Source organism: Acanthochromis polyacanthus, chromosome 18 (assembly GCF_021347895.1).
Source record: "Acanthochromis polyacanthus isolate Apoly-LR-REF ecotype Palm Island chromosome 18, KAUST_Apoly_ChrSc, whole genome shotgun sequence".
NCBI classification, from domain to species: Eukaryota; Metazoa; Chordata; class Actinopteri; family Pomacentridae; genus Acanthochromis; species Acanthochromis polyacanthus.
In genome coordinates, this window is record NC_067130.1 from 7,009,112 (window position 1) to 7,028,143 (window position 19,032).

Consider the following 19,032-nt stretch of genomic DNA (forward strand, 5'->3'; position numbering starts at 1 on the left):
ACAATTTGTGTTGCTTGTTTGTTTATCAAGATATTAAATTAACCAGAAAAATAGGAATTTGTCCAGCAGGAACCAAATCAATGAGCCGTTCAGTCAGTCAGCTGCTGTGTGTTATGCTGATGCGCTCTGGCAGGTATCAACGAGGATCAGGTGTGGTCTGTGAGTGCTGCTTACTGCGGTGTGAATGAACAATGAACCAAACGTACCAGGTTGGTCTCATGAGCCATGTTAACCTGTTAATCTGGAGGGAGTGTCTTGTCTGGACCGAGGCCCCCTCCCGGTGAAACTCCGCCCAATCAGCTGGTTCCTGAAGCTCAGCGGAGATCATGAACAAACTTTTCCTCACTTCTGTACAGTCTCACGGTGAACCGATGGTCGACGTTGCCGCGTTTTGTTCTGGGAGTTAATTCTTTAGCGGCGCTGATCCAGCAACAAGTGTGGCCAGCATGTCCTTGGTGGATCAGCAGTGGAGTCCCACCAGCGTCCAGGTAACGGTGCTGCAAGCCAGAGGCCTCAGGATCAAGGGGAAAAGCGGCACCAACGATGCGTACGCGGTCATGCAAGTGGGCAAAGAGAAGTTCCAGACTTCAGTGGTGGAGAAGAGCGTGGCCCCGGTGTGGAAGGAGGAGGCCGCCTTCGACCTGCCGCCGCTGCTCCACGGAGCGCACGGCTCGGAGCGCGGCACGCTGCACGTCCACGTCCTGCACCGGGCCTTGGTGGGCCCAGACAAACTGCTGGGACAAGCTGTCATCAACCTGCTGCAGCTCAGTGAGGACAAAACCCGCAGCAAGACTGAGTGAGTAGTGCACACAGCAAGAAGTTGGTTGATTGAAGGGAAAACAATGTGCCAAAAGAATTACGCATACGTGTAAAAATGGTAAATGAAGATAAAATCATGAGGTTAGAATTTTGCTCATGTTAAAGTAGACTAGAAATGTACTCAGGAGCCTTACATCCTGACTTCATCTTATTTGTTGTTGGTGCTTTTAAACTGTACAGCACTTAGGTTCAACTCCTGTCTTTGAAGAGTGCTTGATAAATACCTTTGAGCTGACTAACAGAATCACACATCAGTCAGAATGGCCCACTTCAGAATAAAGTACTGGATTATGATTACGCCTATTAATGAGTTCACATCTCTTCTATGTCACTTAAATGTGTTCCGTGGCAATAGTGAGGTTAATTTTAATGACTTTCTATCTTGTAAATCTCATCACTCCACCTTCACCTCCCAGGATTTAGCGTCATTTATTTGTTGATTGCATTTTATGTTGTGGAATCTGAATCTGTAAAGTAATTTGATACTGAAATGATCTCATAAATGAAGTTAAACAGTGGAAATACTTAAGTAATTATTGCTGCCACAGCAATAATTACTTTAATTTTTGCTTAATTGAAAGTCACTAAACCTGAAAATAACTGTATTTATGTCGCACCTTTCAAAAACAATGCTTTAAGGTGCTGCATGAAACAAACATTAAAATACAGCAATCGAACAAAGCACCAAGTTAGAAAGAGCACAACTACTGGAGGACTTACCTACTAAATATGGATAAAAAATACACAAATGAAATAAAATAACTACAACAAATGCCTGATCACACCTGGTGGCGATTCACATTTAGAAACGCAAACAACAATCAGGCTCATGAGGAGATAAGCAATTACACACGTTTAAAAAAATCACTTGGCCTTTAGGAGGCTTTAAAAACAAGCAAGAAAATCTTCAAATCTGTTCTAAAACTAAGTGGCAGCCAGAAGTCCTGCAAGAATTAGAGTAGTATGATGCATGATAGCAGTATTTTGAATTAACTGAAGCCTGTGAATGTTTCTCTAAAACTGGAGGAGGTGATGAATGACCTTTTCTAAAAGAGGAAGAAATGATCATCTATATTGCATCTAGAGCTAGGAAAAGTGATTATAATTGTTTTGCTGTCATTAAGATTGAGGAAATTGTTGGACATTCAGCATTTAATATCAGCCATGCATGAAAGTAAGGAGGACAAATCATTAGAGCTGAGTTTAAATGAGACGTACAGTTGTGTGTCATCAGCATAGAAACTTGTCTAACAGTACAAAACCTCAAATATTCTTTTATTTCCAGTGAACCAATAAAAACTAAGAAACAAAACGATTAATTCCTGAAGGCCTTTATACTGCGACATGTTTTAGTTGTAATGAATAAATGACTCTTACTCTGCAGGCGACCCTCAGATCTAAATACAAAGTTTTATTAAAATATAGCGTCTCTGTGTTTGTAAATGGGGAAATGATGTGAAGTGCAATGATTAATGAGTAACTGGCAGCTGGTTCTGTCGGTTCTGCTGCACCTCTGTAGACAAAAATCCCACAATCCCTGTGGAGTTCCCAGTTATTTTATAATCTCCAAAATTATGCACCACTTTCGAAAACTGTGTATAAAAATTGCCAGACGTGTTCTTTAATGTATGCGTGTACAAAGCCTCTTTGGAAGCGATGAGTCTAATTTCTCTCTGATATTTGAACCTTTGGTGAGCTACTCAAGCAGCTGCACACACACACACAGCCATGCATCACTTCACAGACCCGCCGTGGTGGTGGCTTTGGCTTGATGAATGCTGCCCACTCGCTCCAGTGCAGCTTAAGGGATTTGTTCCCTCGGCAGCAGCCTTCGAGGATGCCAAGCAGCATTACTTACTCGGGCAAATGAAGTGAGTTAAAAGATTCACTTTCATTGACTGAACTTGTCAACAGGAGAGAAATTCCCCAGTGAAACCTAATTTAACTCCAACTACTGCAACCAAAGAAGTTAATTTAACTTTAATTGCTCATTATACTTCATATATAGATGAATAGAATAAGTTAAAAAAAGTATCACAACCGTCTCCTCTAAGTTTGTAGGAATATTGGCTCTTTAAAGCAGAAAATACGCCCTTTCTTTAGTCAAAAACTACTACTTTAAGTCATTTGTTCAAGTTTGATATCACATCACAGTTAGCCTTCTGTGGCTCAGTAAGAGGGAAAATATTTCTTGTGCTAAGCTGTTTGAGTGTTTCAGCCCCTGTCGTGTGACGGGCATTATGGAACAGCAGACTGCAACACCGGCCTGCTTATCTAAATGCACAAACGCACACACCTCCTTGTTCTCTCGCCTTCTCTGGGGGTCATCTGATGTTGTCTGGGTCTGTCTGCTCTGCTGGATGTCTTGGATCATCGCATCCACAGCCAAGCTAAATGTGTTGTTGTGCTTCGTTGCTGCTTGTTTTGTTTTGTTGATCATGAAACTCCAAATTTGCCAAGAAAAATCCACTCAGTCTGGCATTAGAGACCAGCTGTGCGTTAAAGGCGTTCGGTGGCAAACAACTTGTTGTACCTCTCTGCCTGCTTCTTGTTTTTGGCCGATCTCCAGCTTTCTTCTCCCATGAAAAAAGGTTGTTCCACTCTGCTAATCAGAACTTCACCTGCCTCTAAGTTTCACATTTTAATATGTATGATTTGGAGTTTTGTGGCATCCCATCTCAACAATCTGCCTCTCAGAAATCAGATTTTGTTTTCCCTTAAGCAAAGCTGCTGAAATTTGCTTGTTACATGGATAGATTAAAAAGTCTTTTTCGCCCTGAGAATACTTTGTTTTTGTAAAAGCACAGCCCGTTCTCTGGTGCTGCCTCACATTCCTGCCGGTTTTATCAATGAAAGACAAACAGTGATGGTAGCAGCGAAGGCAAGGTCATTTTCTGTGAGTGAGACTGTTATGGTAGTGCTGAGGCCAGACAGACAAACAGTGTTGCACGTGCCATGAGCCGCCGGTACAACAGCTCTACTGTTTAAAGTGCGTGTTGGTTTTGAAGTCTGCACAGCAATAATTCAACCAGGTTCTGCTCCCTTTGAACACATGTTGCAAAAAGACAGTATTGTTATTCAAATCCATACCAAATTTTGATTTATAATGATTTTTTTATTGACCGAGGTTTTCTTCTGCCTTGGAATGACACAAACATGCATTTTTCCATTTTTCCACTGGGATTTTGTTCCATTACTCTTTAAACAACATCCAGTTCTCTGATATTTGGAAGCTTCCTTGTTATCATTCTAGTCTGTGGGATTCAGATCTAGACTGTGGTTGACTGTTAACGATTTCTTGGGTCAATATATAATTGCGGGACTTTTTGCATCATAGTTGACATTTTTGCTGTTTTCAGGCCTAAAACCAACATGGCCGCCTATAGCCAAACACCACATGGGATTTTTACACAAAGATTCTTCTAAATATTATATATACAATTGAGTAAAATACAAAGTTATTTATAAAGATATTGTAGTAAACCTGTTGACATGCCATAAATCTACACTTGACTCGCACACTACTTTATATTAAATAACTCAGAAAGCCTTGGGCTGAATCCAAATCTCTGGACTTCACCGCACTTGCGAACTCGAGGACTTTGCGGGCACGTTCACGGGAAGTCCGGGAGTGCTGAGGGCTGTCCAAATCCACACTTCATTCAGTCCACAAGGGGCCTCAAGCAGACTTTCTGCAGACTTCCAGAGAGTCTGCTTGGGGTGCAGACTTCTGCAGACTTCACCCATTTGATTACCCACAATTCATTGCAATACGGACGTGACGTTTAAATTTTTCGTTTTTTTTTTTTTTTTTTATTGCGTGTGGCCTATAAAAGCTGTGCAGTCTGAAGCCAAAATCATGAGCTGAGAAAAATAATGGTGGAAAAAGGACGAAAGCAAGTCCTCCAATGTACATGATAGTTTTTCAAACAGTGTCACGGAAACAGCTGAAACGGACTCCAAGTCTGTCTCTTAGCTCCATTCATAATGCTGTAGACTCCCGCTCTTGCAGACTTTACGTGATGATGGTAAAGACGTCACATTACGTATGACTGAAGTCCGTGAGGGTTCAGTCTGCAAGTCCAGAGGGTGGAGATATGGATTCAACCTTGGAGTCTTTCCAGTCTTTTCTTCAGGAGGAAATGACATCATGTGGAGCAGGTCATGTGATCTGGAATTAACACACTTTCTTGAGGTGTTTTTTTAAATGGGAAACTTAGTTGAAAGTGATTTATGGGACATGGATAATTTATTTTCAATATAAAATTTGATATTTTGCCAAAAAAGAAACGTGTGTCATGATTATCTCAATTTAATAAAAAGAACACAATGAAAACTATTTTTGAAAAAGCTCATTTTATCATTGTTTAGATAATTAGAAAGTGGTTTTTACTAAATCTGGATGTTATTTAGTTAAAATGTTAGTGATATCCAGTCATTTTTGATAAACAAGTGATTGTTTCCACAATAGTAAATAATTATGGAATTTGTAAAGACATGATCTTGATGAACATAAAAATACATTCATTTTTTACTTTTAATAAAAATGTATGCAAGTTATATCCCATGGACTTCAGAAGTCCCTCAGTTATATATCGACCCTCTTAACTATAGTTTTACTGCATGTTGAAGTTGATAGTCGAAGGAGCAGGAAAAACAGGTTTTTCCTGCTGACTACCTGATCTTTTCCTCCAGAATCTTAATGCAGTCGTCTTCTCTCATGATTCCATTTTCTTAAACAAGGATACTTGACCCATCAGCTGAATAACTCCTCCAAATCCTCACATTCCCACCACCATGCTTGACTGAGGTTAACTCTTCTTTCTTTTTCCAAACAAAATGTGAGTCCTCATCTACATCAGACATGAACACTTGTTCTTATCTAAGTGAGCCTTTTTGTGCCTGTCTTGGAGAAGTGGAGTCCTCCTTCATCTCCACCCACTGACGCCAGCCTCATGCAGTGCAGGGGTTTTCAGCAGAATTCATGAAGTCGGCCTTGGTGGTGACCCTCAGATTCTTCTTGGCCTCTACCGTTCTTGTCAGTGCATGTTACTTTTGGCTTCTTATCGCCTCCTTTGAGCGTTTTTCACCGTGTGGAACTCCTTGTACTTTTTCATTCTGCTTTGCACTGTGGCCACTGGCATTGAAAAACACTTGACTAAACTTTGTAGTCTTCTTGAAGTCTTATGAACAGACACAATGTGCAGCTCTCACTCAGTGATGGACCTTATAAGCAAGCTCACTATGCTCCTTGTTTTTCAGCCATGACTTGTAATCAACTAGCAGCTAATTAAAGAACTAATGCATTACTTGTTCTCAGTTTGAACATAGAAAGTACCAGGACCATTTGGATTATTATAGACATTTGGATGCTCTTAAAAACATTTGAAGGATTTGGATCATTTTGGACATGAACCTTTTGATAATGATGTGAAAAAACATAGAAATAACTTCAAATGTATTATTAACATCTCTAATGCATCTCTTTTCTGCTATTTATATAATTTTCAGGCATGAGAAACCAAATAAATATTCAGTCAATATTTAGCTCAAGTATGGGCTTGACGGAAAATTCCTAGAGAAAGCTGGACCATGATTATTGACCAAAGTTCTACTCCTCATATTTTACTGATCAGACTATTCATTCACAGTCCGGGAAATGAAAGTGAACCTCTGTACTGACAACTCTTCCAAAGGCTAATTGGCATTCAGTGTACCAATTAGAAGGTGAGAAGGAGCTTGTGGATGTTAGAGATGCAAAGAGTGGTCACCAACAAAGTCCAGTCCTCACATGAAAGATCAGTCGATGTGAATCATGCCTCAATCATACGTCTTTCACAGGGCCTTAGAAGAAGACTTACAGAGAGCCTTTCTAAAGGCTTGCATGTTCCACAGCCAAGAATAAGACAAATTGCCTACAAATGGAGAAAATTAGGACCTGTAGAGATGGAACACGGAGGACAAAATGCTACAAGAGCAACAGCAAAACAGCTTTAAAAATCTCTCCAGCCTGCTAAAACCTTTATTCATTTGTCCACCAGAAGAAAAATACAAGAAAAACAAGACGAGTGGTAACAGAAGTACACCACCAAGGTAACAACTACAATTCTACAATTTCATTTAGCAGACGCTTTTGTCCAAAGTGACGTACAACACAAGCAAGAATTCAGACATAAGGAAAAACCTGTAGTAAGTGCAAAAAGTGCTTCAAGTGCGATTGGTCAAAGGTGTTGCCATCAAGTTGCAGAAGAATTGCTGACCCCCCCCCCCCCCCCCCTTTTTTTTTTTTGCACTAAAATTTACAGAAGAGCACTTGGATGGTCTTTCTGGATCAAGCTTTTCATGATCCAGAAAGCTTGTTTTATGTGCTGTCAGTAATTTTAACATTTACTTGTAGCTACCAGAATATGTCAGGGATGTCCTTTTTGAAAAGGCATTTTGTCATATTTCAACACTTTCTACAAGGGCATTACAAAAACTGAGGCTGCTGACGAGCTGAATTCACAACATTCCGATGCTTCTGTTACCAAAATCTGCAGGTCGGGAACCACGGATAAAGAAAATGAGACTCCAGTTGTAAAAACCATTCATGTCGCCATATAGAGGCTTCAATGTGTGAAACCACAGAAAGTAAATCTCAATTGCAGCTTCTGTCAGCTGCTTCATTGTAAATGGTCTTCCTTCTTTATCACAGTAAAGCATGTGTTTTGGTTGTTTTAAAAATAACTCAAGGTCCACCCACTGATTTGCCACATTCATGGGAAAATTAGTTTGTTTTCAATTCCAGCTCAGTTACTTCATTTTCTTCTCTGACTCGTGGATTTGATAAAAGTCCTGACAGTTTTTGGTCTTTGCACGCTATCTCTGTCGAGTTGTTTTACTCACTCAGCTCTTCTCCCACTCACAGCTGCAGTGTGTGATAAGAAAGGCTCGAGCCACTCTGAGTATTGTCTTATCAGTGGTTCAGGCTTCATAGGAAGGATGTGTGTGTGCAGAAAGTAGAATACATTTACAGAATGTTGACTCATGCATTATCCCGCTCTGGTTGTGTTTGTCCAGCAGAGCGTCACTATCTTTCATTCACGGAGGTGTGAGATTATTATAAGAGCATCATCATTACTGAGAGACTCTTAAGTTAAAGCCACTTTAATTCTGCCTCCAGCACAAAGCTCAGTGCTCTCACCAGCTAACGCCCAAACACTTTTGCAACTTCCCTTCTGATTGAATGGAAGCAGAGTTCTGCTTCTCCTTTTTTATTTTATTTTTTTACCGGTTCATGCATTTGTTTTGTTGCTTCTGTTGCCGTCAGTGAGCTGCAGCAGCTGTCAAAGGATCATGCATTAAATCTATACCAGACTGTACTATATTGTACTAAGTTATGTTTTTACTAAATTGTACTATACTCTGCTACAGTTTGTCATTGCTACATCATACTGTATGTACTGCATTACACCATACTTTACCAGAGCCATACACGTGTTACTACACAATTTACCAGCATTATACTGCACCAATGCAGCTATAAAGGGCAGACAGTATTATGTAATATACATAAAATTACGTTGGTAGAATACTAATGTATTCTACTATGCTATCAATTAATCATGATTATTTGAAATACTTAGTTTCGATTAGTCATGAATTCTAATGAATTTATTTATCTGCAGATAAATAAATTCATTATCTGTCTATCTAGCAGCGTTTCATTAAAAGACATCCATCAGGCAGACCGTGTGGAAGCTTCACAGTGAAATATTTATAATGTCAAGGCCTGAAATTTGCAAATCACTTCCCTTTGCTCATCAGTAAGTCGCAGACAGGGGAGCTGTGACGGCACTCAACCATTTCACAAATTCCAGGAAAAGGCGTCTCCCTCCCTAATTTGTTTGTGCCTCAACATCTGAAGCATTCCAGAGGGAGAGTCTGAGAATCAGGACCATGACAGGAAAACACTGTCTTCAGTTCTTACAGTTTAAATCAATGGCATCTCTGGGAGCTTTAGTGAAGAGGAGCCATAAACACACATGTGCATAAAACCTAAATTCTGTGTAATGCACAACACAACAGAAAAACTCTGAAGCCTGCAGCCACAACACGACATGCTGGTTGCACACGCGGCCCCTTCCTCATTTCCTCATTTCCTCAGGAATCCAGATTTCAGATGTTTGCTCGGTGGGAAGCTGACCTCAGATTTCTGCCTGATGGGCACTTTTTATGCTGACTGCTCCATTTTATTTGTTCAGTTAAATTATTCTGCTCATTCTGTCAGTGCTGGACTGTGACTCAGTCTGCTCTCAGTGCACGTCTTGTGCTTGTTTTATTAGGAACACGACGGAGTTATGTGACGATCAGCGTACGTTTGTCCGTCTGTTATTCTGTCTGTGTGAAACATTACTCAAAAACAGACTAGCAGATTTGGATGAAATTATCAGGGAAGGTCAGAAATGACACAAGGACCAAGTGATTAGATTTTGGTAGTGATGCGGCTTATAGTCTGGATGCATGGATTTGTTCAAGAGTTCTGTATCATTGCGAGATAGCGGCATGGCGTCACTGTAACCATGACAACAAGTGAACGCTACATCTGCTGACGATATCATGATTGTGATCCTACTACAAATCCACCGCTGCGGACTTATGGTGATTTATCAGTTGGAAATGATACAAGAAACAACTGATTAAATTGTGGGGGTGTTTCCGAGTTCCTTCAATTCCCGTAGCCTGCTGCATATTTAGGTCACACGATTCGGTATCTGTACATAACGTACACATGCATAACACACGCCTGTGCTCAGCACAAGGTCATTTTGTTGTTTTGTGTCTTTTGTCTCATGTGTCATTGTATTTTGTTTTTCTCATTTTATTTCTTATTAGGATCACTTTGTGTCTCGTTTTTGATATTGTTCCTCTTGTTTGTGTCATTGTGGATCTTGTATTTATTTTGTGTAAACTTGGGTCTCTTTGTGTTGTTTTGTGTCTGGTTTTCATCATTTTTGTGTCTCGTTTATGTTTCATCTCAATCTTGGACACTTTTGTCTCCTCTTTGTTGTTTGGTGTCTGTTTTTTTTTTTTAAAGACATTGTGTCACACGTTTCTTTCATTCATTGGTTGTCAGTTTTGGAGTTTGTTGGTTTTCATTCTTTCTCCTCGACACCTGCTTACAGCATGTATAAAAATGAATATGAGGTTAATGGCAGATTGGTCCCTGTGAATCTCGTTTGACTTTCGTAAGGAGCACAGACTAAGACAAGAACTCTCTCCTAAACAGGGAGCTTGCTGACTCAGTCGGATTAAATGTTCAACAAGGAACAAGCTGCAGATACATGCAGTTCAGTTTGACCCCATCAGAAAACCTGCCAAGTGTAGACCTGCGTCACAGGTCACTGTGGAGTTTTCACTAGTGCATAATAACTAATATACTGTTTTTTGTTTTTTTTAATGTTTGATCATGTGAAAGATGAGGTGGAGAAAAGGGAATAACTTTCATCCAGGCTGTGATCCAATGCTGACAGTGTTCACAGTACAAGCATTCATAAATTCTCCACTTTTAGAAGTTGAATAAATATAAATATTTAAAGAAACTTTCCTTTGTGGTCAATTTGCCGCTTGTGCTTAGATCATCCCAGACTTTCCAAAAACATTCTTTGCTCCTGAGTCACTTTCCATTTGCTTCGAGCTGGATCATAGTTTCCACAAAGACGATAAATAGAACTGAACATCAACAAGCAGTCAGTGAATCTCAGTGACTGTAATTAGTGTGAACCTTTCAGTAGATGACTTTATGGTGGATATTAGATTCTGGATGATGCTCCATTAATACAAAACTCTTTCTCTGTGACTCGGTGTTATTGCAGGTATCAAATGGAGCATTAGACGTGAATATAAAGACTTAAGACAATATTTCAGGTTTTAGTGATGAACTAAGTGAGTTTACTAAACTATTATACTTGTACTTAACTTGAGTCTTTTCCTTACTGACATTTTGTGCTCTATACATATATGTATATTAGAGGGAAATACTGTACTTTATAATTCAGTACAATTACCTGACAACTGTGGTTTGTGTACTATTTAAAACTTTTACACACAATGAGATTAAAAAATAAGGGGTTTTCTTATGAAATAAACTACTCTAAAGTATTTATAAGTGTGTCTGAAACAATTTAATTAAAAAACAAGTTTTCATTTTTCTGTAAAAGCATTTCATGGTTCCAGCTTCACAAATGTTGCTGCTGTTCCTTTTGATTATTTTTATCTAATCACGTATGGCGCCGGGTAACTGTTGCACACAACTTTTACAGTGTTTGAGGCCTAAAAATAAACTGATTAAATGAGAAAATAATGAAGGTTATTGCATTTCAAATCATTAAGGGCCTTCTGCTCGACCATCTCCGATTTCCTTGGGGTTATTATTATTAATTATGAATATTTAAATATTATCTGACTGAAAACAGCATTGTTTGCCTCTATTCAAAACTAGTTATTCCTAGTTCTGCTTTGAGAACCATTTTCAGACCAGATGTTGATATTGTCATTCAAACGGGCTCAAACTCCAACACTTGATAAAACGTGCTGTAAGTCGAACCATCTTGAAAAGCATTTGATGTATGAAGATAAAAAGTCACAAAAAATCTGTCTAAATATCCATATTTTAGATCCTAAAAAAATCCAGGGACATCAGAGATTATCAAACAGAAATATAACAAAAACTGTAATGATTTGAAATGGTGTGACCTAAATTAATCCAATTATAGTTCAAAATCAGCTCCACCTCAACCAACTGTAACAGTAAAATGCTATGTTTGTATGAATGCATGAGTAGTGATAATCTAAACGTATATCATAATGTATAATAGTTAAACACTCACGGGGGAGCCCCATTTTGAAGTGACATCTTAAAAACAGGACTGTTAACTGCACCATAGTGGCATTAGTGCTACATTCTGCTAGCCCAACATTGTTTCTTTGCTTGAACAGATTCCTTTTACTTATTTATTTTTTGACTGATCAGGCAGCCGATTTTAATTTTAAAACCTCTGACTCCCCCAAATATGACCAGAAACTAAATTCCACAAGAATACTTTTGCTCCATACCTGCCCAAACAAACGTCTAACAACGTGCCTCTCTTTAACAGATGGTTTAAGCTGCTGGATAAGACCGGAAAGCCAGACAAAGACAGAGGAGAGGTGCTTCTGGACATCCAGTTCATGAGGAACAACATGACTGCCAGCATGTTTGATCTTTCTGCCGCCGGTAAATCTCGCTCTCGCCTCGGCAAGTTCAAGGACAAAGTTCGCGGCAAGAAGAAGGAATCGGATTCTGGGTCCAACACGCTGCCGTCCTTCACTCAGATTCTGACGGACAGCGAGGAGGAGGCCAACGGAGGCGAAGTAGCAGCAAGTAAGGACGGAAAAAGTAAGAAACACAAGATGAAGTCGCTGTTTTCTCCCAAATCCAACCTGCAGAAGAACATGTCTCAGTCTATGTCGGTTCTGCCGGCGAAGAACTCGACGCTGAGCGGCAGCCAATCATCTGGTCTGAATGTGGATTCCTCTGAAGGTCAGGGATTTAATTAATCAACATTATTCCTTCTCTGCCTTTATTATACGTCTGTTAACTTTTCTGTGTCTGTTCAGGTAAAAAGAAGTTCAAGTTCAAGATTCACAAACGCTCTGGCAGCTCAGACAGCAAAGATCCCTCCTCCGGCCTCCAGAAGCAGCTTCCCGTAGAACAGAGCAACTTGTGCATCAACGGCAGCCACGTTTACTGCGAAGAGCCGCCGACTCGAACGTCTCGCATCGGCTCAAACTTCAGTCTGGCCAGTTCTGGTCACGGCTCGATGGAGGAAGTCCCAGAAAACTCTCCTCCATCTGTTGATTCACTGAGAGCAGTGAGGCAGTACTCGCCCTGGACGGAGGAGGAGGAGGAGGAAGTGGAAAACGTAAAAGAGGATGAATCCAGAAGGGAGGAGGAGGAGGAGGAGAAGGTCAGGAGACAGCAAGAGGAGCTTGAGAGATTATCAGAGGAAGAAGAGAGAAGAAAGGTTGAAGAGCAGAGAGTTAAAAGAGAAGAAGAAGAACGGATGAGGAGAGAAGAGCGTGAAAGATTAGCAGAGGAAGAGAGAAGATTAGAGGAACAAGAGAGAAGGAAAATTGAAGAGGAGGAAGAAAAGATGAGGGTGGAGGAGGAAAAGGCTCAGGAAGAGAGGAGGAGGAGGCAAGAAGAGGAAGAGGAGAGGGTTAGGAGAGAAGAAGAGCGTAAATTAGCAGAGGAAAAGAGAAGACTGGAGGAAGAAGAAAGGAGGAGAGAGGAAGAGGAGAGAAGGAGGGAGGAGGAGAGAGCTGAGGAAGAGAGGAGGCAGAGGGAGGAAGAAGAGAGGGTTAGGAAAGAAAAGGAAGAATATGAGAGATTGATGGAAGAAAAGAAGAAACTGGAGGATGAGAAGAAAAGGATTGAAGCAGAGGAGAGAAGGAAAATCATGGAGGAAGAAAGGATGAGGAAGCAGAGAGAGGAGGAAGAGAGGGTTAGGAAAGAAAGGGAAGAATATGAGAGATTGATGGAAGAAAAGAAGAAACTGGAGGATGAGAAGAAAAGGATTGAAGCAGAGAAGAGAAGGAAAATGATGGAGGAAGAAAGGATGAGGAAAGAAGAACAAGAGAGGAAGCAGAGAGAAGAGGAAGAGAGGGTTAGGAAAGAAATGGAAGAATATCAGAGATTGATGGAGGAAAAGCGGAAACTAGAGGAAGAGAAGGAAAGAATTGAAGCAGAAGAGAAACTTAGAAAGGAAGAAGAAGAGAGGATGAGGAAGGAGGAGGAAGAAAGGATGAGAAAAGAGCTGAGGAGACGAGAGGAAGAAGAGGAGAGGGTTAGGAAAGAAAAGGAAGAATATGAGAGATTGATGGAGGAAAAGAGGAAAGTGGAGGATGAGAAGAAAAGGATTGAAGCAGAGGAGAGAATTAGAAAAGAGGAGGAGAAAAGGATGGAGGAAGAGACGATGAGGAAAGAAGAACAAGAGAGAAAGCGAAGAGAGGAGGAAGAAGAGAGGGTGAGGAAAGAAAAGGAAGAACATGAGAGATTGATGGAGGAAAAGAGGAAACTAGAAGAGAAACTTAGAAAGGAGGAAGAGGAAAGAATTAGGATGGAGGAAGACAGGCGGAGAAAAGAAGAGGAGGAAAAGAGGAGACGAGAAGAACAAGAAAGGATACGAGTTGAGGAGGAAAAAAGAAAAAGGGAGGAAGAAGAAAGGAGGCGAGAGGAAGAGGAGAGAGCAAGGAAGGAAAAGGAAGAATATGAGAGATTAGAAGAAGAAAGAATGAAACAAGAGGAGCAGAGGAGGAGAATTGAGGAAGAAGAGAGAATTAGAAAAGAAGAGCAAGAAAGGATAAAGATGGAGGAGAAGAGGAGGCAAGAGGAAGAAGAGAGGGCCAGAAAGGAAAAGGAGGAAATGGAGAGATTAGCAAAAGAGGCAGAAGAAAGGAGGAGGATTGAGGAAGAGGAGAAAGTTAGAAGAGAGGAGAGAATTAGGAGGGAGAGGAAAGAAAAGGAGGAGGCAAAGAGGCTGGAGAAGGAAAAGTTAAAACGAGATGCAGAAGAACAGAAGAAGATGGAAAACAAAAATGGACAAAAAACTGCAGGGAAGAAAAGCAAATTGAACAGTTCGGCTGACGTCTCTTCTACTAATCCATTTGATGAAAACTACTCGTATAATCCCTTCGAGGAAATTCCAGACTCGCCTCCTGGAGCCAGAGAGGCAAACGTTCAGCAAAGGTTAGTTCAAACCAGAAAAACTACACGGATCACAAACACTGAGGAAACATGAACCAGTTCTGACCGTATTATTGATTTATTTCCTCCCAAACCTTTTGGCCATTTGCTTTCATTCAGACACTATGTAAGGTTGTTTCTATTTATTTAGATACAGTCAATCTGTTAGTGAAGTGGCTTTACAGGACAAATGTAACCATTAATAAAACATAAATTAAAGCACTAGGATAGAAAAGACTGGCCAGACTCGAAGGCTTTCTGAGTTATTAAATATAAAGTAATGTGTGTGGATTTATGGCATGTCAACAGGTTTACTACAACATCTTTATAAATAACTAAAATGTTAATTTTACTCAATTGTATATATAATATTTAGAAGAATCTTTCTGTCATGTGGTGTTTGGTTATAGGCAGAAATGTTGATTTTTAGGCTTGAAAATAGAAAAAATGTCAACTATGTTATAAAAAGTCCCACAATTATACTCTATATTGACCCAATCACTAAAGGTCAAAACCTCTGGAGACCACGAACAGCTGTCCAAAACCTAATGTCAGATCATCTTGAAATTGTTGAGATGTTTCAGTGACTGTGAACCACAGATGCTAAATGACTGCACAGCGTTGCGAGACAGCAGCAAAGAAAGCAATTTGTAATTTGAATGTTTGATGGAAATGATATGAAGCGAGGGTGATTTACATTCACAGAATGTCTTATCTGAATGCTCTGTATCTTCTGCTTTTCAGTCAGTCACGGCTCTGCAGCAGTTTTTTCTTCCTCACCATTTGTCTTTTAAGTGCAACCTTAAACTGACGCTAGCATTAAAATTACATAGCCTCTTGCGTGCCAAGAGTTCAGATGAGTGTGCAGACTGGGAGTGAAGAGTGAGCTCATTGTGTCAGGTGTCATGGAGTGAAAATGGCTGGAAACCTTCTGTAATTAGTCTGACAGGAGTTAGTCACAGAGATCTGAGGGTGAGATTTGTTTGGCATATTAAAGCGGTTGTCATTTATTTTTTTCCCATTTCTCCTGTTATATCAGAATATTGCTCGACATGATGTAATGAAATGAAAATAGGAAGTCTGAGTACATCCTGTGTCCTCCTTTTGTTGTTGATTACTAGTATTTTGACTTCCCTGTGAAACTCCTTTTAGCTAAATGCTTAAGTATGCCTGACTGTCACGTCTCATTTCCAGGTGTCAGTCTGCTGTGTCATCTTTGGGAAGCAAGACTGTTTCCAGTGACGAGAAGGAGCTCGTTAGCGCTCAACGGGAGAAGCGACCGGCTCCTCAGCCTCCGGGAAGGAATCAAGCTGAGAAACTGAGTCAGAGGGAGCAGGATGCATCCGCGAGGCATCTGGGACAAATTAACACGCACAATAAAGACAAAGAAGTCAAAACTATCAGCGTTCCCCCTCAGCGCTCGGTGCAGGTGATCGACCCAATCAGCAGATCTCCCGCAGACTCCAAGAACGGAGAAAGCTCGACGCAAAGCAGCACCGCTAAAGGAACAACAGGCAAACACAGTAAACGTTATGCACCTCCCCGACCTCGATCCGTGGAAGAAGAGCCAAAATCAACCTTGACTGCAGAGACAAAACACACTGTTTATGGCTTAAATCCATTTGAAGACGATGAGGACGAAAATGACCCTGGTTCAGTTTGTTGGCCTCCAGCTGCTGATAAAGATGCCGCCTCTCAGACCAAAACCAAATCCTCTAAAGTGGCTCATGCACCTCCGCCTCCGCAGAACAACGGCACTGTAATCACCCAAAACACTGAAGGAGGTTGTGTGGCAGATGATACTGTACCTGATGGTGCTGCAAACAAGGCACACGACCCAAAACCTGAGGCCGTAAATCCTGGGCAGGTCCAGGAGAGTCCAGTCCAGAACACAGTGGAGGCATGTGTGAAGAAGGAAGGACCACCTGTAGCTGCTCGCAGGTAACCGCTCACTGCAACAACAGGAGCATAAAAGAATATTTAACTCATCCATCTCTTCAAATCTTGTCATGTATTATGGATCACACACCCCTGGCAGCCAATTCCTTAAGAGAAAGGCCAAAGAATGTTCACATAACTGGTCCATCTCCTCATATATTATAGATCACACACCACTGGTCGCCAATATCCTCCTTGTGTAATGGCTTTTAAGATTGATCACACATTTTTTGGCAGATTGCCTTGCATTAGACAGAAGCTGTAGAAACGGATGAAAAAGAAAGTGGAAAAAGAGTGAAAGGGAATGAGATACAAACTGGATGCTCAGTGATGCGGCATATTCTTAATGTAAAGTCTTTTTTATTCGTTTCTTCATCTATATACATTCATCATTAATGTGTATAATTAATCACGTATCTGATAAGGTTGATGTAGATGAATGCAGTCGAGTTTAACTGTATGATCTGTTTAAATAAGCGATGACTGCAGTAAATCAGTCACTGTTTGAGCTGCTAGAAACTGATAAGGCCGTGCTGAGCTTACATGTGAACGCCCCATTTCCTCGACTTCCATCAAACAAGTTCCTACCCCTTTCCTTCTTTCTTTGATTTTTTTTTTTCTTTTTCATTGCAGGCTTCAACCAGTAAAACCCCTTAATTCTGTGGAGCAGCAGTCGGTCTCAGTGGTTCAAGGGGAAAACCAATCCACAGGAATCCACAGTGAAGCTCGAGACAAAGCAAAGGTTCCTCACTTTCTTTTCTTTGATCAAAGCTTTCATGTTGGTTTAAAGGTTTTTCAAAAAGAAATGGACCAGCAGAATTGAGTTGTTTTGCCGTTTAAAGGCTTAATTTAGTGATACCGCGTGCTTTATGTTCTCCAGGTTAATGACGCCGGGCTGAAAGGTCCGTTTTCTCAGCTGACTCAGGAGGAACTGATCTCTCTGGTGCTGAAACAGGAGAACCAGCTCTCAGAGAGGGACAAAAAGATCTCAGAGCTGGAGCAGTACATCGACAACTTGCTGGTGCGGGTCATTGAAGAGCAGCCAAGTATCCTCATGTCCATGAACTCTCTGAAGAAAGCTGCCTAGGTGGAGTCACAGCTGACACTTTATTCCTGCTGTACCTGATCAGATCGTTTTCTATTAATCAGACTTTATTCACACTCAAACTTTATTTTGAAAGACTATGTCAAGAGAAATGGATAAGGTTTTTGATTAACAGTATATGGAACAGTTAGATGCCACGGTTGACATGTCTGCAGATGAAGTTAAAGGTAAAGATGAAGATCAAAATAAATACTATAAGCGAAATGTTGCAGAGGCCTTTCAGTTTTAGGATTCTATCACTTTGTAATGAATCTGTTCCTCAAATACTCAATTCAATGAAATGTATTTTTTCATGCGAGTCTCCCAAAGAACACATTTGATCTGTAGTTACGGTTTCCATGTTGCTTTCTACAAATACTTTTGATAAATATGCAATGCGGCTAGCATAATAAACTTTTTATTGTATTTCATGACAAACCAAAAACTGTTTTTCAATATGAAGAAGAGCCATATTTTACTGTCAAACTATGCACTAGTTATTATACAGTCTTTTTGCTGTCCTGAATGTTTACATGATTCTGCTAAACCCCAAAAGCACTTTAATTAGCTTACACTATTAACACGATATACACTGAATTATTGTACTGTACCGAGGTTACTGCTTGAACTGCTTTAATGAATTTGCAAAATAAAATAAACTTTTGAATGACAGACTTTCTTTTTTCCTTTATTAGTGTAAAAATACTGTCTTTGTCACCATTTTCTTCCAATTTTCATTCAGCCAATGATCTGATGAAAGCAAACCCTTCGTTTCCTGACAAAGTGGATGTTTTTAAAACAACACTCAGGGTTTCCGAGTCATTAACACAGTTTGAGATTTTCCTAACAATATCGCTATATACACTGCCATTCAATAGTTTGGAGTCACCTAGACAATTTCATGTTTCCCATGAAAACTCACACTTTTATTCATGTGTTAACATAACTGCACAAGGGTTTTCTAATAATCAGTGAGCCTTTCAACAGCATTAGCTAACACAATGTAGCATTAGAACACAGGAGCGATGGTTGCTGGAAATGTTCCTCTGTACCTCTAAGTAGATATTATATTAAAAATGAGCTGTTTGCAACTAGAATAGTCATTTACCACATTAGCAATGTCTAGACTGGGTTTACAGTTTAATTTAATGTTACCTTCATTGAAGAAAATGCTTTTTTTTCCAAAAATAGGGACATTTCTATGCGATACCCAGAATCAAGCCAAATTTAAGGCTGGAATGCATTATTATTCATAGAAAAAAACCCTACTAAATATGTAATGTTAATAGACTGGAATTGGTTTGTGGGTTGAATCTACACGCTGATAGGAACTTTAAAGAGTTGTTTGGTTTCCTGTAGCCACATTTCCATGTCTAGTCTGTATACAATCAACTGAAAGTCAATTATAAGTGCTAAAGTATTGTTT

General features: G+C 40.2%; 1 protein-coding gene across 1 annotated transcript; it reads left to right on the forward strand.

Annotated features, from left to right (window-relative positions):
• The first annotated feature begins 238 nt into the window (after positions 1-238).
• On the forward strand, positions 239-18,278 carry rab11fip1b (RAB11 family interacting protein 1 (class I) b). The gene is made up of 6 exons (XM_051938784.1): positions 239-796; positions 11,955-12,379; positions 12,457-14,587; positions 15,779-16,525; positions 17,156-17,264; positions 17,403-18,278. The coding sequence occupies exons 1-6, from the start codon at positions 447-449 to the stop codon at positions 17,607-17,609; spliced, it is 3,969 nt and encodes a 1,322-aa protein (XP_051794744.1). The 5' UTR covers positions 239-446; the 3' UTR covers positions 17,610-18,278.
• The last annotated feature ends 754 nt before the right edge of the window (positions 18,279-19,032 follow it).

Coding starts and splice junctions, on each gene's coding strand:
- rab11fip1b (XM_051938784.1), top strand. CDS start 447: ATGTCCTTGGTGGATCAGCAGTGGAGTCCCACCAGCGTCCAGGTAACG. Junction 797..11,954: donor AAAACCCGCAGCAAGACTGA/GTGAGTAGTGCA, acceptor TCTCTTTAACAG/ATGGTTTAAGCTGCTGGATA. Junction 14,588..15,778: donor GAGGCAAACGTTCAGCAAAG/GTTAGTTCAAAC, acceptor TCTCATTTCCAG/GTGTCAGTCTGCTGTGTCAT.